Raw genomic sequence first — 20,425 nt, 5'->3', positions numbered from 1 at the left:
AATTAACACGCATGTAATTTTGTAACTAATGCTAGGTTATTTTTTATAAACTAAAATTTAGTATTAAATGTTCAAACTACCTGATTTGGTTTTGAATTTGTTTGTGGTTGAGGTGGCGGAGATGACTTCTGAGTTGCCAAGGGAAGAGATAAAACTGTTTGTCCTTCCATCCTTGTAGAAGAGAAATAATTATTCTTCTTACAACTAAGCTGTAGGAATTTTTATTTTTCTAAATAAATTATTTTAAATTAATATTTATGTATTATAAATAAATAATTAATTAAAATAAACATATTATAAATACTTATTATAAATACCTTATAATTAAATTCATTATCAGCACAATATACGGCTACTGCCTCTTTTTTTTAGAATTTACAGTGTCTAATATTATTCATACTGTTTTTTCCCTCTCATTTTTTGAACGAGAGTAAATAATTTATTTGAAGACTAAAAGTTTGTCTGTCGATTGAAAATGTGATTAAGTCGTTAAGCAACAACATTGGCACACGATGAAACGGAAATTCGTTTTAACAGTTCCTTAATTATGTCCGCATTTCGACGGTGATTAAGTAAATTCCTCGAGACTCGATAAAGTGCTGAGATTAAACTCTTGAGAGTTAAAGCATTACTATGCCCGTTACCCGCATAGTATTCCTGCTCATCTAATACTACTTGCAATTAAACAGCTTTCTTTCATAAAATTGATGAGACAGAAAGAGAGAATTTATTCCATCCAACTTAGCTGGGAATTTATTTTTATCGGTAAATAATCTCTTGTTTCACAATATTTTTAAGTTAACTTATAATATTTTTCTCAATATGATTGCTGTCCACAAGGGAGATTTATTTATATAATTAAAGAGTGTAAAAGTAATTTTTTATTTTAATATTTTTAAATAAAATAATTAGCAATTTTAAAAATAATAGAACTTAAAAATTTTCTAATTTAAATTCTTGTTGAAAACACTAAAAAAAAATTCAATTTTGGCGAAATTACAAATAATTGCAGAAATTCAATTATTTTCAAAAAAAAAATAAAATTCTTTTCATAAAATTCAACAATGTTCAAAATTTGAAAAAAATTCTAGTAAAAATCCCAATTATCTTTATAAATAACAAAATTATTCTCCAAAGTTCAATTATTTTTATAAATGTCAAAAAAATTCTTGTCCTAATTTCAATTATTTTCAAAAATAAAATGCATTTTTCTAATTTCAATGACTTTCAATATTTACTATTTTAATCAAATTTCCCAAAAAGAATTAAATTATTCAAAAAAAAATTTAAATAAAATTTTATGCAAACATTTATTTTCATAAATAATACAAATTTAACAGGAATTCAATTATTATTTTCTTAAAAAATAATTTAAAATTATAAAAAAAATAATGGAAGTAAAATGATGAAAATGATTTTGATGAAGTTACAGTAACAATATTCTTATGATATAAAATAATGATTTTATCTCTCGGTCAACTTTAATTATTAGAAAACATGAAGAAATCGATCACTCCGAGTCTTCGACTCGGAGCAATCGATATCCTTCATGTTTTATAACAATACTTTTATAAGTTGTTTAATTTAAAAAAAGGTTTGAATTTGAAATTTTTGAATGTCTTAATTCCTGTGAAAAATCCTGTTCCAAAAATAAGATTAAAAATAGGAATTGTGCAAATATTTTTCTTCTTTTTCTAAAACAAAATAATAATTTTGTTAAAAAAATTGTGATTCATAAACAAAAATAATGCAAAATAAATATATTTTCTATTTCTTAATCACAGTTGTTTAATAATTTTCTAATTTTCCTTAGAAGTAAAGAACAAAAATCTGCATAATCTCAATTTGACAAAACATAATATTTAACAAAATTTTAGTCTTTTAATGAAAAAAAGTGAAAAAATTCGGATAATTTCTATTTGTCATTAAAATCTTGAATTAATTATAAAATAAAAATAATTATAACATATTAATATAATATACAATCTATCTAAAGATAACAAAAAACGAAAGTATAAACAAAAGACAACTTCAGAATGTGAGGGACAGAAAAAGTGAATGAATGAATGAAAGAACATTCAAATTATTATAGTAAATTAATTAAAAGCATCATAACGTGGATTTTTAGAAATACTTAAATTTTGAAAAAGTTTCAAATTACAATCATTGAAATTCTTAATTTTACATATTTTTAACTAACAATTCTGTAGAATTAACTCTTTTTAAAAGTTTAATAGGATTTTTATTGAAATTATTTCAAGTTCTTATTTTTCAATATATATATTTAATTGCAGAATTTCCGAATAATTGAAATTTTACGTAAAATTGAATTGTAAACGAATGAATTTGAAAATTGAATATTAAAAGCAATATAGTTTTGCAATATAATTCAATTATTTTCATAATTAATAAAATTTTTACAGAGATTCAATTATTTTTGTAAATATAATAAAATTCTTTTTAGAAATTTAATTATTTTCATAAATAGTAAAAGTTATCGCAGAATTTCAATTATTTTTAATGAAATTTTAATTGAATTTCTCGAAAAATTTTATTAATTCTTAAACATTTGATTAAAATTCTTTCAAAGAATTCGATTAGCTAAAAATTTGTTGATAAAATTTTTAATTAGAATTCAATTTTCAGAAAGATTTAAATATTCAATAAATTTTTTTCTATATTTAAATAATTGAATTCTAGTAGAATTTACTAATTTTAAAATTGATCTAAAAATGAATTTCAGTTAAAAACAAATAAATTTGAAAATTCACAAAAAAAAATTCTCGTCAAAATTTCAATTATGTTCAAAAATATTAAAATTCTTCTACGAAATTAAATTATTTTCAAAAATTTTAATACAATTCTTGGCGAAATTTCAATTATTTTCAAAAATTTCCCTTTGCATTAAATGATTTTTAATATTTATTATTTTAATAGTACAATTTTCCAAAAGAATTCAATTATTTTTAAAAAATTTGATAAAATTCTACGCAAACATTCAATTATTTTCAATAAAATAATAAAAACTTGACAGGAATTCAATTATTTACAAAAATTTTATACATTTCTTCGCAATAATTCAATTATTTTTATAAATAATAAAAATTTTTCAGAGATTCAATTATTGTCGTAGATACTAAAACTCTTTTTAGAAATTCAATTATTTTCATAAATAATAAAACTCATCGCAGAATTTCAATTATTTTTAATACAATTTTAATCGAATTTCTCGAAAAATGTTATTAAATCTTAAAAATTTTATTAAAATTCGTCCAAAGAATTCAATTGTTAAAAAACTTTTAAAAAAAATCTCGTCAAAATTTCAATTATCTTTATAAGTAATAAAATTCTTCTCCGAAATTCAATTCATTTCTTAAATTTAAATAAAATTCTTGCGGCAAAATTCAGTTATTTTCAGGAATTTTAATGGAATTCTTTGCAAAATTCAATTATTTTAAAAAATTATAAAAATTTCCCATAAATTCAATTATTTACAAATTTTTTTTTAAAATTTCTTCGCAAATAATTCTATTATTTCAATTATTTTTAATAAAATTATTTTTAATCAAATTCCTCAAAAAAATGTAATTATTTAAAAAATTTTTTAATAAAATTCTTCCCAGAAAAAATTTAATTATTTTCAGGAATTTTAATAAAACTCTTATGCAAAATTTAATTATTTTCAATATGAATTTCAGTTAAAATTTTAGATAAATAATAATTGAATTAATTGAATAGTAAAACTTAATCGCTGAATTTCAATTATTTTTAATGAAATTTTAATTGAATTTCTCGATGTTATTAATTCTTAAACATTTGATTAAAATTCCTCCAAAGAATTCGATTAGTTAAAAATTTTTTGATAAAATTTTAAATGAGAATTGAATTTTCAGAAAGATTCAAATATTCAATAAATTTTTTTCTATATTTAAATAATTGAATTATAGTAGAATTTACTAATTTAAAAATTGTTCTAAAAATGAATTTCAGGTAAAAACAAATGAATTTGAAAATTCACAAAAAACTTTTTCAAAAATAATTAAGAATAATGGATTTACAGAAAAATGTTAGTTAACGATAAAAAAAATTTAATTTTGGAAAAGTTACTAATTATTAAAGAAATTTGCGACAAATTTGCCATAATTATCGTTTATCTCGCTTTCTATTTTGCTTTCCATTGTTTTACCCTCTTAATTAGATATATAGAAAACGGATTGAATTTCGTCGAGGAGACCTCAAAATATAATTGTCTTACTGCCCGATTTGTAAGTAGCGAGTAATTAATGTGGTTTGAATCGAGTCGAACTGTCGGACAATCGTTGCAATGGCCAACTAAGAGAGAGAGAAGGAGAGAGAGAGAGAGAGAGAGGATTGTTCCACGCTGGGCATTGCATTGTTTCACGGTAGATGAGAATTTAATTTGCAACAGAGAGTGAGGGACGGCGAAGAAGGAAGGCAGGGGGGTGGGTTGTGAACCTAGCTGCTAGTGGGATACTCGAATGAAGGTGGCAGCAGGGTAGTTTAAATGAAGAGTGGGGATGAACAGGATCGGATGGGTGCCGGCTTGTTTAAGTGTGGGAGGGGGTGTCAAATTGAATTACCCCCCTATTCATGGTCTCAAGGGACATTTGCTGGAGCCTTCCTTGCCTCTGTCAGGAGCACACCTACTACTTCCTCTACTTTCCAGGTATACATATAAAGATGAGAGTTTGTATTCAGAATTTCTCTGTGTTCGAAACTTCGAATTTAACTGTGTGTATATCTCACGGGGTACGCACGCGTATCCAAGAATATCACAGTGGAGGGGTTTTTCAATTAAAATCAACACTGAAAGCGAGGTTCAACCCCTCGTATCTTTATTTTTATTTCCTCTCTTTTCATTTTCTTTTAACTTCTTCTACTATATATATATATGTACATAACTTTTTCCTTAACTTTATTATTTCTTCCTTTTTTTTATTCTTCTTCTTTGTTCTCTGATTCTTAACCATTGGAAACTTATTTTTTGAAAAATAAAACTTTTGCGCTACGATATTTAAAAAATTAAAAAAACAGAGTTTGAACTATAGTTCAAACCCTTGTTTTTTTACGGACTTGAATCAAATTTACGGAGCTTTACAGACCCTACAGGTCCGTAAAGCTCCGTAAATTTGATTCAAGTCAGTAAGGTTGGAGGGATGATATTTAAAAACTTGAGTATTATTATTATTAAGTAATTATACTAGGGATAATGTTAAAAGGGCAAAAAAAGAAAAATTCAATAAGTAAAATTTTTAAATTTTCATGTATATATAAATTAAGAGGAGAAAAAAAGTGATAGAATATGCAAACAAAAGGCAAATGTCAGAGAATTTAAATTTCTCGTTTCGTATGGCTTTTATATAAATAAGTTTTCTTTTGCGGGGAATTAAGTCGGAGGAACGCCTTCGTTATTTTAATTTACGCCGGTAGGGTAAGAGAATTTTTTGTTCGAGAGGTAAAAGAAGAAAAAAGAGAACGATTCTTTTCTTTCACTGGTGAGGCTTTAAGATCCCTCTCCAATGTGTTGGCCGTGCGGTTAAAAGGAAGATGCGAAAATAAGTAACCTGGGTTTCTTTCGACTCGAATCGGATTCCTTATCCTCTTATATAGAGTGACGAGCTTCGGTAAGAAGAAGAAGAAGGAGAGAGAGAGAGAAAGAGGGAGAGAGAGATCGGTACTATATTCTACAGCAATTTGTATACGATTTAAGAAACTCACATCACGTTTCAAATTCAGAAAAAGAAACTCCCTTACTCCATTTGCAGATTTTTTCCATTACTTTAAAGTGAACTTGGCAAAAGAGTCTTGTGAAATGTTTTTAAGAAATAGACGAAATAGATTAGATGGTTAAAAAATAGAGTAGGTGGTTAAAAAAAGGTTAAAGTTAAAAAGAAGTCGTTTAATATGAACATAGGATTTAAAAATTGTATCCGTGAGGATAAAAATGGTAGGAAAAAAAACCGTAGAGTTTGTTTTATTTTGTCCAAATTTCTATGAAACTGAATTTTAAGTAGTAGACTATTTGTGAGAAACCCGCAGTTTTTCAAAGGATAACAAATTGAGAAAAAAAAACGTATACCTAATCTCATCACATTTTCAGAAAAAGAAAACATTATTTAAAATTACATTTTAGAAATATCGAAACCTGACAAAAAAAATTTGAACTATTTTGTTCAGAATCGCAATATAAAAACGAGAAACATTAAAAATAAGAAAAATTTTTGAAAATTACTTTTAAGAAGAATCGAACCCTTACTGAAAAGTTCACAAAACAAGTACTTTACCGCCAGGCCAGTAAAGCATTTCACAATTTTTACTTCTATAAACTTAAAGAATCTTGTTTAGTTTTAAAATCTAGTTCAAAATCCTTTCTTCATTAAGTTTAAAAATATTTGGACCATTTAGTAAAAAATCTGAAAATAAAAATAAGAAAAATTTAAAGAAGGTGAAAAAATAGAAAAATTAAAAATAAGTTCGAAATCTAATTCAAAAAGTGAATTCTTTCTATATTGAATTTAAAAAATATGGACCATTTAGTAAATAATTAAAAAATAAAATTAAGAAAAATTTTAAATAAAGTGAAAAGAATGGAAAATTTAAAATATGAATAAAATAAAAAAAGGGAAAATAAGAAAAAATAAGAACAATTAAAAATGTGATGAAAAAAAAAACAAAAAATTAGAAAAAAGAAAAAATAAGAAAAATTTAAAAATGTGATGAAAAAGAAACAAAAAATTAGAAAAAAGAAAAAATAAGAAAATGATTAAAAAATCCTTTCAAGAAGAATCCTGTTTATTTAGAATCTAATTCAAAATGTAAATCCTTCTTTTCTTGAGTTTAAAAAATTTCGACCATTTACTAAAGAATCTAAAAATAAAAATAAGAGAAATTTAAAAAGTGTGAAAAAAATAGAAAAATTTAGAATAAGAAGAAAATTAAATACAAGCAAATGAGAAGAATTAAGAAAACAAGAAATAAGCAAAGAAGAAAAATTCAAAATAAGATGAAAAAACCAAAAAAATTAGAAAAAAGAAATAAAAGGCAATTTTTTCAAATTAGTTTCAAGAAGAATCGAACCCTGACTAAAAAGTTCACAAAACAAGCACTTTACCGACAGGCCAGTAGAGCATTTCACAATTTTTGCTTCTTTAAATTTAAAGAATCTTATTTTGTTTAAAATCTAATTCAAAAATTGAATCCTTTCTTTATTAAGTTTAAAAATATTTGTACCATTTAGTAAAGAATTTAAAAATAAAAATAAGAAAAATGTAAAATAAGGTGAAGAGAATAGAAAAATTTAAAATATGGAAAAAGTAAAAAATGCGCAAATAAGAAAAAGTAAGAAAAATTCAAAATGAGATGAAAAAGAAACAAAAAATTAGAAAAAAAGAAAAAAATAAGAAAATTATTAAAAAATCCTTTCAAGAAGAATCTTCTTTGTTTAAGATCTAATTCAAAATGTTAATTTTTTTTATTGAGTTTAACAAATTTCGACAATTTTGTAAGGAATCTAAAAATAAGAAATATTTTAAATAAGACGTGAAAAGAATATAAAAATTTAAAACAAGAGAAAAATAAGAGAAAAAGAGGAATGAAACAAACAAGAAAAAATAAGATGAAAAAGAAACAAAAAATTAGAAAAAAATAAAAAAATTTTGTAAAATTATTTTCAAGAAGAATCGAACCCTAATTAAAAAGTTCAGAAAACAAGTACTTTACCGCGAGACCAGTAAAGTATTACAAAATTTTTGCTGTTATAAACTGAAAGAACTTTGTTTGTTTAAAATCTAATTCAAAATGCGAAACGTTTTTTTTATTGAGATTGAAAATTTGGACCATTTAGTATAGAATCTAAAAATAAAATTAAGAAATATTTTAAATAAGACGAAAAGAATATAATAATTAAAAATAAGAGGAAAATAAGAATAAAAAAGGAATTAATCAAACAAGAACAAATAAGATGAAAAAGAAAATTAGAAAAAAGTAAAAAATAAGAAAATTTTTTAAAATTATTTTCAAGAAGAATCGAACCCTGATTGAATAATTCACAAAACAAGTACTTTACCGCGAGACCAGTAAAGCATTTTACAATTTGTACTGCTATAAACTGAAAGAATCTTGTTTGTTTAAAATATAATTCAAAGTGCGAAACTTTTTTTTTATTAAGATTGAAAATTTGGACCATTTAGTATAGAATTTAAAAATAAAAATAATAATTTAAAATAAGGCGAAAAGAATACAATAATTAAAAATAAGAAGAAAATTAGAAATAAGCAAATAAAACTTAAGAAAAATTTAGAATAAGATTAAAAAAACAGTATAAAATAAAAAAATTAAAAACTCCTCTCAAGAATCGAACCCTGACTGAAAAGTTCACAGGTCAGGGACTTTACCGCTTGGCCAATAGACCATTCGCCAATTTTTCTAACTATAAGCAAATAGAACCTTACTTTTCCTGAAATCTAATTAAAAAAAACATGTTTTCCCCAAGAATAAAGAATTAGAACCATTTTACATACAACTCTCTTTGGTTTACACAAAATTATAAAAGAAAATAATAACCAAAAATTGAAAAGGATTATTCGAAAGTATCCGATTGAGGACAAATAGTCCGATTTAAGGAGAGTGGAAACGTGAAAAGAAAACGAGGATCCCGAGAGATCAGAGTTTATAAATCATGCAGAGCGTTCGAGAGACGCGGGTGCAATTACCGAGGGTACGCTTCGAAAGTTTCTAGAATGGGGTTTGAGAAAAGAGAAGTGGGGGGAGGGGTGTGGGGGGGGGGTTGAACGCGACTACTACGGGAGAAAGTGAGAGAGAGAGAAAGAGAGAGGAACGTGAGATGAGAGTCTAAAGGGAGGTGAGGAGTTTTGGTACCGTAATGTAGATTGTAGAAATGTAGATGTAGACATGATGGAAGTACGGAGATTTAACAACGTTACAATGAACGAACCAAGCCAGCGAGAGAGTTCACCGTGTACCCAACTCGCCCCCTTTGTCCCGTGCCAGGACCACCAGTGGAATGAGACCTACATGCGAGGACGGCAGATTGAATTGTAAAATAACCGAACGGGGGAACAATGTATAGTAGCGAAGCTACAACATTGTGTTTGCATTTAAATAATCAGAGAGCTTACAGCACTGATTCTCTCTTTCTCTCTCTTTCTCTCTCTTCCTCCCACCCATTCTCTTTATCTCTCTCTATATATTCCTCCTGCTTCAACTTCCTATTTCTACAATTTTCATTTCAACCACCATTCCAAACTTTCACAATATGCATGCTTTTCAAAAAAAAAAAAAGAGAAGAGAAAAAATTCAATCCTCGAAATTCTCTCTTTCATTTACTGTTTGACTTGTATGTTTAATATTACTTTGCACTTAAATCTCCTTTCTTCAAATATACACAATTCATTAAATTTTATTATTATTATTTTAAATATTAATTTGGCAAAAATTTTCGAAATTAGTTTTTTCGAAAATCAAAATAGGAAACATAAAATTTGTGAAAATGACCAGGGTTGCCTCAAATATTTAATTTTATTTTTATCTGACTTTTCCCTGTTTTCCAGAGAAAATTTTCACTTTTTTCCTGACCCTAAAGAATATTCTGATTGACTCTAAAAATAATTAGATACTCAAAAAAAAATGTTCTATTAAATTTATTTACAAATTTTTTTAATTATAAAATTATTCGAAAACATCAATAACTTCTTTTTTTAAATAAATATTTAATCATTATTTAATTCCATAGAAAAACAATTTCAAATTTAAACCTTTTAAAATTAACAACTTATCAACATTTTATTGTAAAACATGAAGAAATCGATCATGTTTTAGGATAATAATTTAAATTACCATAAGATTTTTCTAAAAAAAATTTAATTATTTACAAAAATCCTAATAAAATCCTTCACAAGAATTTAATTTTTTTTACAAGTTTGTAAAATTTCTCAAAAGAATCCAATTATTTTCATAAATAATAAATCGATTATTCCGAAATTAATTTTTAAATCAATTTTTATTAGGAAATTCTATGAGATTTCAATTAAATTAGAATACAAAAATAAATAAGTCTCTTAAAATTTAATTCTCATATAAAGAATTTTATCAACAAATTTTTCAATAATTGAATTCTTGTGACGAATTCGATTAAAATTTTATTAAAAGTAATTGAAATTCTGCGATGCGTTCTATTATTTATGAAAAGAATTAAAATACTAAAAAAAATTATTATTTATATGAAAGTAATTGAATCTCTGTAAAAAATTTTGTTATTTATGAAAATAATTGAATTTTTACTAAGAATTTTATTAAAATTCCTGAAAATAATTGAATTTCTGGAAAAAATTTTATTAAAAATTTTTTAAATAATTAAATTAAATAATTTAATTTAAAAATAATTTTATTCTCATAATTAATATTGTAAAAGTTATGAAAATAATTGAATTTTGCAAAGAATTTTATTAAAAATAATTGAAATGCTGCGATGAGTTTGATTATTTTTGTGAAAATAATTGAATATATGTAAACTTTTATTTTTAAAAACAATTGAATTATTTTAAAGAAACTTATGAAAATTTTGTAAATATAATTGTGATACTGTGAAATTTTAATTTCAATTAAAATTCTTCTATAAATCTATTATTTTTAATAACTAATTAAATATAGTTGAAATTAAACAATTATTCAAAAAAATTGTCCTACACTGAAAAAAAAAAATTTATTTTATTCAAATAACCGATTACTTGACTATTATCAATTAAATATTTAATTGAATCGAATAATATTTATTGGAGTCAATTGAATGGTTCAATTCATATTTGCTTCAAATACTGAAATTATTGGTTCAAATACCATTTAATTGACTCCAATAAATATTATTTGATTCAAGTAAATATTTAATTGATAATAGTCAATTAATCGGTTATTTAAATCAAATAAATTTTTTTTTCAATGTAAATTTCTCTTAAAAACAATTTAAAAAATGTTAATAACATTCTTTAAAACAATTCACTTAATTTCAAAAATTGTAAGAAATTTTATCGCAAGAATTCAATTATTTTCACAAATATTTCAATTCTTCGCTGAAATTCAATTATTTTCAAATTTCAATATCGTTTATATCTTAAAACTATAAAATTATTGAAAAGTAGCCTATTTTCTTTTTAACTTAAAACAAGGTTAAAACAATTTTATAACTTTTAGAATTTTTTAAAATTTTTAGAATTTTTAAATCAATTTTGAAAATTGACTTAAAATTTATTCAAAAATTGTTCTAATGTTAGTTTATCGTATATATAAAGGATTTTAGTAATAAGTGGGCTGAAAGTACATAAGATATATATATTTTTTTTTACAATGCAGTAATTGGTACACTTGAGCGCAGTATTGCATGTATACTCTACATACACTATAGAAAATATCTTCTTAAGAAAATATGAAAATAGACTACTCTGTTTAAGTGACGAGAAACGATCACCACTCATCGATGCAATTTAATTATTAAAGTATCATCCGAACGATATTTAATCTCTTAATACCCTTGAGGGATTCCAATACCCTCTGGCACTAAATGGTTGTTTGAGAGCACCAGATGAAAATGCACCGCATTCTGGGATAATAAAATATGAAACGTTACGATGCAAGTAAACAAGACTCCTAAAGGATTATATATTCCCTACTTTTGAGGAACAAGCTATAATTAATAAATAGTGCTTGTAATGAGCAAAACTTTTTATTACATGAATATACTTCAAAGGTTATTTTACATATTTTTAGTTTAATTCTAACGCTTCAACATATTATTTAAATATACTAGTTCTATTACTAGTACTATTACTTAGTAGTAATAATTAAGTATACTTAATTATTTCTATGATCAAAGAAAATATTTATGGATTTATTTCCACTTATTTTTTACATATTATTTAAATATTATAGACTTTTCTTTTTTAATTTCCATTTTTTTTATATATTTGATATATATATTTGTATTTTGATTATCAAAAAAAAAAAAAAATTTTTTTTGGTCCTAAGAAGCAAAATTTTATAGGTTATGTTTCTAATAGATTGTAAGTGCGCGAAAAAAGTACACATCAGCTATCGAAAAATTAAATTTGACGACTGAAAAAAACGTTTTAGTCGATTCACAAAAATTTAAAATAATTTTAATGTAAAATAATGTTCAAAAAAAAAATTTTTTTTTATTTCTAAATAAAATTATTTAAAATTTAAATAATTTTTTAGATAAATAAAAAGTTAATAATATTTTCAAATATATATATTTAAATACTTTTACAGTTTTTAAAAAATAAATATAAATTTTCAAAAATTAATCTAACTATATTTTAACGAAAATTCATTTTTAAATCAATTCATATTAGAAAGCTCTACAAGAATTCAATTATATATCAAATATAATACAAACATAAAGAATTGATAATAAACATAATAATTAATTATTTGTGAAAATTGAATACTTTTAAAGAATTTCATTAAAATGTCTGGATATAATTAAATTTTTTAAAATTATTTTATTAAAACTTAAAAAATAATAATTTATTAAATTTAGAATAATTTAATGAAAATTTTATTGCAAATATTTGCATTTTTGGGTTGAATTTTATTATTTATGAAAATAATTTAATTCATGTAAACAAATATTATCAATATTTTTGAAAATAATCAACTTCTTTCAAAAAATGTTATTAATAAATATTGCAAATAATTGATTTCTTTTTTGAAAATTTTTTTGAAAATTGTATTTTAAATAATTGAATTCCTGTAAAATTTTATTATTGATAATTTGAATTATTAACTGACTTTTTGCTTTTGAATTAGTGAATTTTACTAATAAATTAGTACTAGATAATTGAATTTTAGGAAACATTTTATTAAAATCTAAAAGAATAATTGAATAATTGTTTCAAAAAAAAATTAATAAAAATTTTATTTAAAATAATTGATTTTTTTCAAAAAATTTTATTAAAATATTTGAAAATAATTGATAATTCTTGTGAAAAATTCTAATATTTTTGTAGATAGTTGAATTCTTCCAAAGAATTTAAAAAAAAACATTTTTTGCAATAATTGATTTTTTTGAGGAATTGAAATTAAATTTTTAGGAATAATTACATTTTTTGAGTAATTTCTGTAAAATTATATTAAAAATAATTGAAATCCTGCGATGAATTTTATTATTTATAAAAATAATTGAATTATTGCGAAGAAATTTATAAAAAAATTTGTAAATAATTGAATTCCTGAGAAAAATTTTATTATTTATGAAAGTAATTAAATTATTGCAGAAAAAAATTTATCAAAATCTTTAAAGAGAATTGAGTTTATGTAAAAAAATTTTGTTATTTTTGAAAATAATTGAATTCCTCGATGAATTTTATTATTTATAAAAATAATTGAATTCTTGCTTATTATTTTATGAAAATTTTTTTTAAGTATAATTGAATTTCAAATATGTTTTTGAAAATAATTGAATCGTTTTAAAGAATTTGATTGATTTGATTATAAATTTTGAGAATATTTTTTTCATTTCTATAGTATTAGCGTATTTAATTTAAAGTAGAGTAAATTCGTTTAAAAAAATCAGAAATAGTAGCTTCTAGTGTTTAAAATAATGAAAATAATTATAAAAAGTCTGGTAGTTGGCTTTGAATAAAAAAAATCTGAGTATAATATCTAATTTTATATTTTAAACGTTATATTTTAGTATTTAGTTGCAGTAATTAACACACAGTAATTGAATCTAACGCATATATAGTAATAGACACTTTTGATACTTTTTTGTAAGGTGTACCTTGTAAATTGTTTAAATTTTGATGAAACAATATCAAAAATTAACAAATTTCTTTTATAAAAATATTGTTTTCTTCTGTTTAATAAAAAGTAATTTATGGCTGTAATTTCGCAGTAATTGGTACATTTATAGTTTATTCAAACAATTAAAAAAAAAGCATAAAAATATCTTTATTTTTCACCATCATATCATTATTAGAATTATTATTATTATTTTTATTAAAAATTAAAATTGCAAATTTTGATTATTCGGAAAAATTTGAGTTTCCGAATTATAAATAGCAATAAGATAATTTATCAATTCAATCAGTAGTTTATAGCTTCTAAATATCATGAAACTGCCAAAAAGGAATTTTGATTATACTTCCCAAGAGGAAAATTTTGTGCCTTAATTCTAATTTTGAAGTCTCGTCGACTCGATTCGAATGTGTAGCCATGTAGAAAACTACTTACAACTTGTAAAATTGCTTTTACAAGGTCCCACAACGAGACATTATTATACTTTTGAAACGAAAAAGATAGCCGTCGGAAAAATCACCTGTGTCCTAAAAGTTATTTTTTTTCTCTCTCTCTTTTGTTAAAGAGAAAATTAATTCTTAGACAAGAAATTGTTTTCTATACAATATAAAGTTCTCGCGTAAACTTTGTGTAATTCTCATCATTCGACGGGTGGCTAATCCTAAAGCAAAACAGTTTATGGTGTGCTTGCTTTTGTAAAGGAGAGAATTCTACTGTATATATATATGTATATAAAACAGTGCGCGCAACCCTATATACATGTTGAAACCGAACCCTTGTTCGGTCCCGCGGGACCAGTTTATCCAGAGCCGTGAATCGACTATCAATTTATTTTGCCGCTATCTTCTTTTTTTTTGAGAGAGTTGCATCTCTTAACGGAAGCTTATTTTTCTATGTAACGAAAATCTGTATGTCGTTATTCGACACTCGAAAAATTGATAATTAATTGTCGAACTATAATTTGTCAATTCTTAATTTTTTCATGTACAAGAAGAAAAAAAAAGTTCATGAATTTTTAACGCGGCAAGAAAATAAATCGGAGAACTTTTAAATTGAGATTTAATTCTTTCAAGTAGGGATAAAAAGAAAAAAAGCTTCAGGTAAAATTGCTAAGAAATCTTTACGCAATATTGCCTGACAATCTTGTGGCAATGTTGCGCGGTAATATTCAGACAACATTGGACAATAAGAAATACAATATTGAGACAATATTTGACGATTTAACGATAATTAACTAAAATGTGATATAAATTAACATATTGTGACAAAATATAGCCATATATTGTGCTCCTTGAACAATGAATATTATTTTGAATATAAGTTATGTTTCACTATATATTTAATTGAAGGTCCCGATCATAGAACCGTTTATCATTTTTTTAAGCTAAAAATTATTGCCCGCAATTAATAAATAAAAAAGGAAAAAGTTTTAATTTATATTTTCTTGCGGAACATTTTTATAAATACTTTATAGACATACGAAATATTTGCTAGAAATTGAAATTTAAAATCCTTTTTTTATTTAGAAAAGTGGAGGCAGTTTTAAATAAAGAAAGAATTCAAAATTTCAATTTTAAATTTAAAATCCTTTTTTTATTTAGAAGTGCACTTCTAAATAAAGAAAGAATTTAAAATTTCAATTTTGAGTCTTAAAAAATAACCGATTCTTTGATCGGGACCCTCAATTGACAGAATTATATTTATACCCGCAGAGAAAATTTTATTTAAACTAAGTATAATTTATTTAGGTTAAATTACTTTACTGCAAACTTAAAAAGAAAGCGGCAAGCAGGGCTCGAACCAGTGAAAGTATTTAAAAATACGGAATTTACGGACCAAAAATGAAAAATTACGGACTAAATTATTACTGACAAAAATATAACCAGTCCGAGTTAAATAGGAGAACATTTTACTGAAAGCAATAAATTAAATTTTTTCATGTTTTATAATAATATTTAAATACAAAAATATATAATTTATTGAATAATTGAATGTTTCGTAAAATTTAAATTCTCATAAAGAATTATATCAACAAATTTTTAAATAATTAAATTCTTTTGTCGAATATTACTAAATTTTTTAAGAATTAATAACATTTTTCAAGAAATTCGATTAAAATTGTATTAAAAATAATTGAAATTCTAAGATGTGTTTTATTATTTATGAAAATAATTGAGTTCCTAAAAGGAAGTATTTAGTATTTACGAATATAATTTAATCTCTGTAAGAATTTTATTATGTATGAAAATAAATGAATTATTGCGAAGAAATTTATAAAAAATTTGTATAGGTATAATTCCTGTGAAATTTTTATTATTTAACTTTTCTAAAATTAAACTGTTTCTAATGTTTTTAAATAAAATTTTTCCATAAATTATTTAATATTTAATTATTTTTATTAATTTTTGACAAAAATGTGTTGAAAAAATTTTCAAATTCATTTATTTACAATTCAATTTTATGAAATTTAGATTTTTCGAAAATTCTTCAATTTCAATATATATTTGAGAATAAAACTTCAAATAACTTAATAAAAAATTCAATTAAACTTTTTCAATAAAATTTATTCTATACAAAACTGTTAGTTACAAGTGTGAAAAATTAAAATTTACAAAGACTTCAATATTAAACCTTTTACAAATTCAATTATTTAATTATTATACCTAATAACTTTTAACTAAAATTCAATTTTAATTAATTTTTATTAGAAAATTCAATACTAGAATTCAATTATTTATATGCAAAAATAAATAATTTATTGACTAATTACGAATATTTCTTAAAATTAAATTTTCATAAAGAATTTTATTAACAAATTTTTAAATAGTTTAATTTTTTGGACGAATTTTAATAAAAATTTTAAAAAAACAATAACATTTTTCGAGAAATTCGATTCAAATTGTATTAAACATAATTGATAATTCTGCGATGAGTTTTATTATTTATGAAAATAATTGAGTTCCTAAAAAGAATTTCAATATTTACGAAAATAATTGAATCTCTGTAAAAATTGTATTATTTATGAAAATAATTGAATTATTGCGAAGGAATTTATAAAAAATTTGTAAATAAAATTGAATTCCTGTCAAATTTTTAAAATAATTGAATTCTTTTAGAAAATTTTTGAAAATAATTGATATTTGGTCAAGAATTGTATTGAAATTTATGAAAATAATTTAATTTTGAAGGAGATTTTTAATATTTCTAAAGGTAATTGAAATTTTGACGAGAATTTTTTTAAATTTTTAACATAATTGAATTTCTGCGAAGAATTTTATTACTTTTGAAAATAATTGAGTTTCTTCAATCATTTGTAATTTCTCTAAAATTCTCCAAATTATATCGTACAATTTTCGAACTTTTCGTCCTTTTTCTATCAAATTACAGACTTTACGGAGCTTTTTTAAAAAATATTGACTTTTACGGACTTGAAACAAATTTACGGACCTTTACGGGATTTACGGACCTAGTTCGAGCCCTGGGCAAGGCATTCTTTGAATTGAGGAAATTTTGCGACTTGCTGCAAACTTACACTGCAAGTTATCTGCAAGCTTGCAGGGGTATAAAAATAAAATTTTAATTGAGGGTATAAAATAAAATTTTATAAATACGACCTATTGTAAATTTTCCGAGTAAGCTTGCGGCAAGGCATTCTTCGAATTAAGAAAATTTAGCTACTTTACCTTTAGTTATACTTTAGCTAGCTTACACTGCAAGTTTGCTGCAAGCTTACATGAGTATAAAAAGAAAATTTTAAACTCTAAATACAGAAAAAAATCTAAAAATACTTACCTTATGATAATTATTGAAGCTACTTCCGTGGATCGTCAAAACAATATCTTCTAATTAAACATATGCTAATAAGCAACAATATACAAGAAGAAATCACACAATTATCACCTAAATGTTTGTAGCTGTTTTTTCAACCGCAAAAACATATATTTTATTCACAAAAAACCGTCACGAAATAGCAATTCGAAAAACACGATTTATGAAGTTAAATTAATAATAAAGTCTACTTTTAATATTTATTTCTAAGAATTTCCTTCTTTTTGGAGCAACTGTGTCCACGCGGGGTTTATTTTTGCTCCCTCGCAAAGTCACAGAGCCTCGCGCACATCGAAGCGAGACTCATCGTCAGAATGGAAAAGCGAATCTTGTTTCATGAAGGGACCGCCCCCTATTATACCACCCCCGTGCCAACCAACCCCGATGTCGACAATGTAACATTGAGGCGTGGCTTAGTTTATAACTCGGGGGTGGCTCACCTCAGGGGTAACTACAAACACGTACTTACAGAATGTTATTGTTATGTTCCATGAAAGTGTTGTAGGTATACGTGAATACTGAATACTTGTAGGTACAGATGCATCCAATCTACTGCTATAATTGCAGTAAGAGGCAGATATATATGTATATACATCATATACGATGGTATTATATGTATATATATATGCGTATAAAATCATGCACAGGCACATATATACCTACAAAATTGATCGTTTGGAAATAAGGATCTTGTTTCATGTCTTCATTTTCAAAGTTAACAACACTAAAATATTATATGTTAGTGATCATTATTATTATGAAATAGAAGAGCCTCTTATAATGCTGCGGGAAAATTTAACAATTTTATCGTTTATATAAATGGTGCTTGAAAATTTACTCCGATGTTTGTTATTTTCGAAAAGATGAATTACTGTATATATTCAAGAAGATTCATTTTATAACAAATACAGAATAAATAGGAAGAGATTTTATCGAATTTTTATTAGGGTGAATTTTTACTAATTTGGGACTCGAAATACGCGAAATTATTCTAGTGATTAATGATTATTGTAATAATATTAAACCACTATAGCCAATTGTCAATCTCAATTTTATGGTTATAAAACATATTAATAATTAATGCGAAAATGTGAAACTCAAAATTTCGGTATTAATAAACTTTGTAAAAGGGAAATTTATGGAAAATCATGTTCCTTTTCTTAAAATTGAAAAAAATTTTTGTCAAATAATTATTTGTTAGAGTTTTATTAAGTATCCCAGCTGAAAAAGTTCTATGGAATTTCACTAGAATCATTCTATATAAATTCTAGTGAATATTCTATATAGAATTACACTAGAACGATTCTATATAGGAAAATTCGTCAAAATTTCAATTATCTTTGGAAATATTAAAATACTTCTCTGAAATTCAATTATTTTCAAAAATTTGAATAAAACTCTTGCCAAAATTTCAATTACCTTTAGAAGTATTAAAATTCTTCTCCGAAATTTAATTATTTTCAAAATTTCAATTATCTTTGGAAATATTAAAATACTTCTCTGAAATTCAATTATTTTCAAAAATTTGAATAAAACTCTTGCCAAAATTTCAATTATATCTTTGGAAATATTAAAATACTTCTCCGAAATTCAATTATTTTCAAAAATTTGAATAAAACTCTTGTCAAAATTTCAATTATCTTTGGAAATATTAAAATTCTTCTCCGAAATTCAATTATTTTCAAAAATTTTAATAAAACTCTTGTCAAAATTTCAATTATCTTTGGAAATATTAAATTACTTCTCCGAAATTCAATTATTTTCAAAAATTTTAATAAAACTCTTGTCAAAATTTCAATTACCTTTAGAAGTATTAAAATTCTTCTCCGAAATTCAATTATTTTCAAAATTTCAATTATCTTTGGAAATATTAAAATACTTCTCTGAAATTCAATTATTTTCAAAAATTTGAATAAAACTCTTGCCAAAATTTCAATTATATCTTTGGAAATATTAAAATACTTCTCCGAAATTCAATTATTTTCAAAAATTTGAATAAAACTCTTGTCAAAATTTCAATTATCTTTGGAAATATTAAAATTCTTCTCCGAAATTCAATTATTTTCAAAAATTTTAATAAAACTCTTGTCAAAATTTCAATTACCTTTAGAAGTATTAAAATTCTTCTCCGAAATTCAATTATTTTCAAAATTTCAATTATCTTTGGAAATATTAAAATACTTCTCCGAAATTCAATTATTTTCAAAAATTTTAATAAAACTCTTATCAAAATTTCAATTGTCTTTAGAAATATTAAAATACTTCTCCGAAATTCAATTATTTTCAAAAATTTCCCTCCATTAAATAATTTTCAATATTTATTATTTTAATAAAATTTTCCGAAAAAATTCAATTATTTTAAAACAAATTTGATAAACTTCTACACAAACATTTAATTATTTTCATACAAATAATAAAAATTTCACAGCAATTCAATTATTTAAAAATTTTTTATAAATTTCTTCGCAATAATTCAATTATTTTTATAAATAATAAAATTTTTACAGAGATTCAATTATTTTCTTAAATACTAAAATTCTTTTTAGAAACTTAATTATTTTCATAAATAATAAAACTCATCGCAGAATTTCAATTATTTTTAACGCAATTTTAATCGAATTTCTCGAAATATGTAATTATTCTTAAAAATTTTATTAAAATTTGTCCAAAGAATTTAAATATTTAAAAGTTTATTGACAAAATTCTTTATTAGAATTGAATTTTAAGAAACATTCAATTATTCAAT

At 23.2% G+C, this 20,425-nt stretch overlaps 1 protein-coding gene across 4 annotated transcripts in view; it reads right to left on the bottom strand.

The window, feature by feature from the left end:
* LOC122502466 (SKI family transcriptional corepressor 2) overlaps nt 1–20,425 on the bottom strand; it is a 187,819-nt gene that overhangs the window by 50,738 nt on the left and 116,656 nt on the right. For 2 of the 4 annotated variants that reach the window (XM_043612533.1, XM_043612535.1), the window contains exons 1-2: nt 17,644–17,932; nt 81–171 (exon numbers count right to left, since the gene is read on the bottom strand). In XM_043612533.1, the coding sequence (XP_043468468.1) occupies nt 81–170 (90 nt within the window). In that variant the 5' untranslated portion in view covers nt 171; nt 17,644–17,932. Of the gene's footprint in view, nt 1–80; nt 210–17,643; nt 17,933–20,425 lie in introns of those variants that run through there. The other 2 variants (XM_043612534.1, XM_043612531.1) reach the window with 2 other exon arrangements.

The sequence above is a fragment of the Leptopilina heterotoma genome, unplaced genomic scaffold (genome assembly GCF_015476425.1).
Source record: "Leptopilina heterotoma isolate Lh14 unplaced genomic scaffold, ASM1547642v1 Lhet_23, whole genome shotgun sequence".
Lineage (NCBI taxonomy): Eukaryota > Metazoa > Arthropoda > Insecta > Hymenoptera > Figitidae > Leptopilina > Leptopilina heterotoma.
Note: the sequence above shows the minus strand (reverse complement) of the source record. Positions and strands in the feature narration are given on the sequence as shown.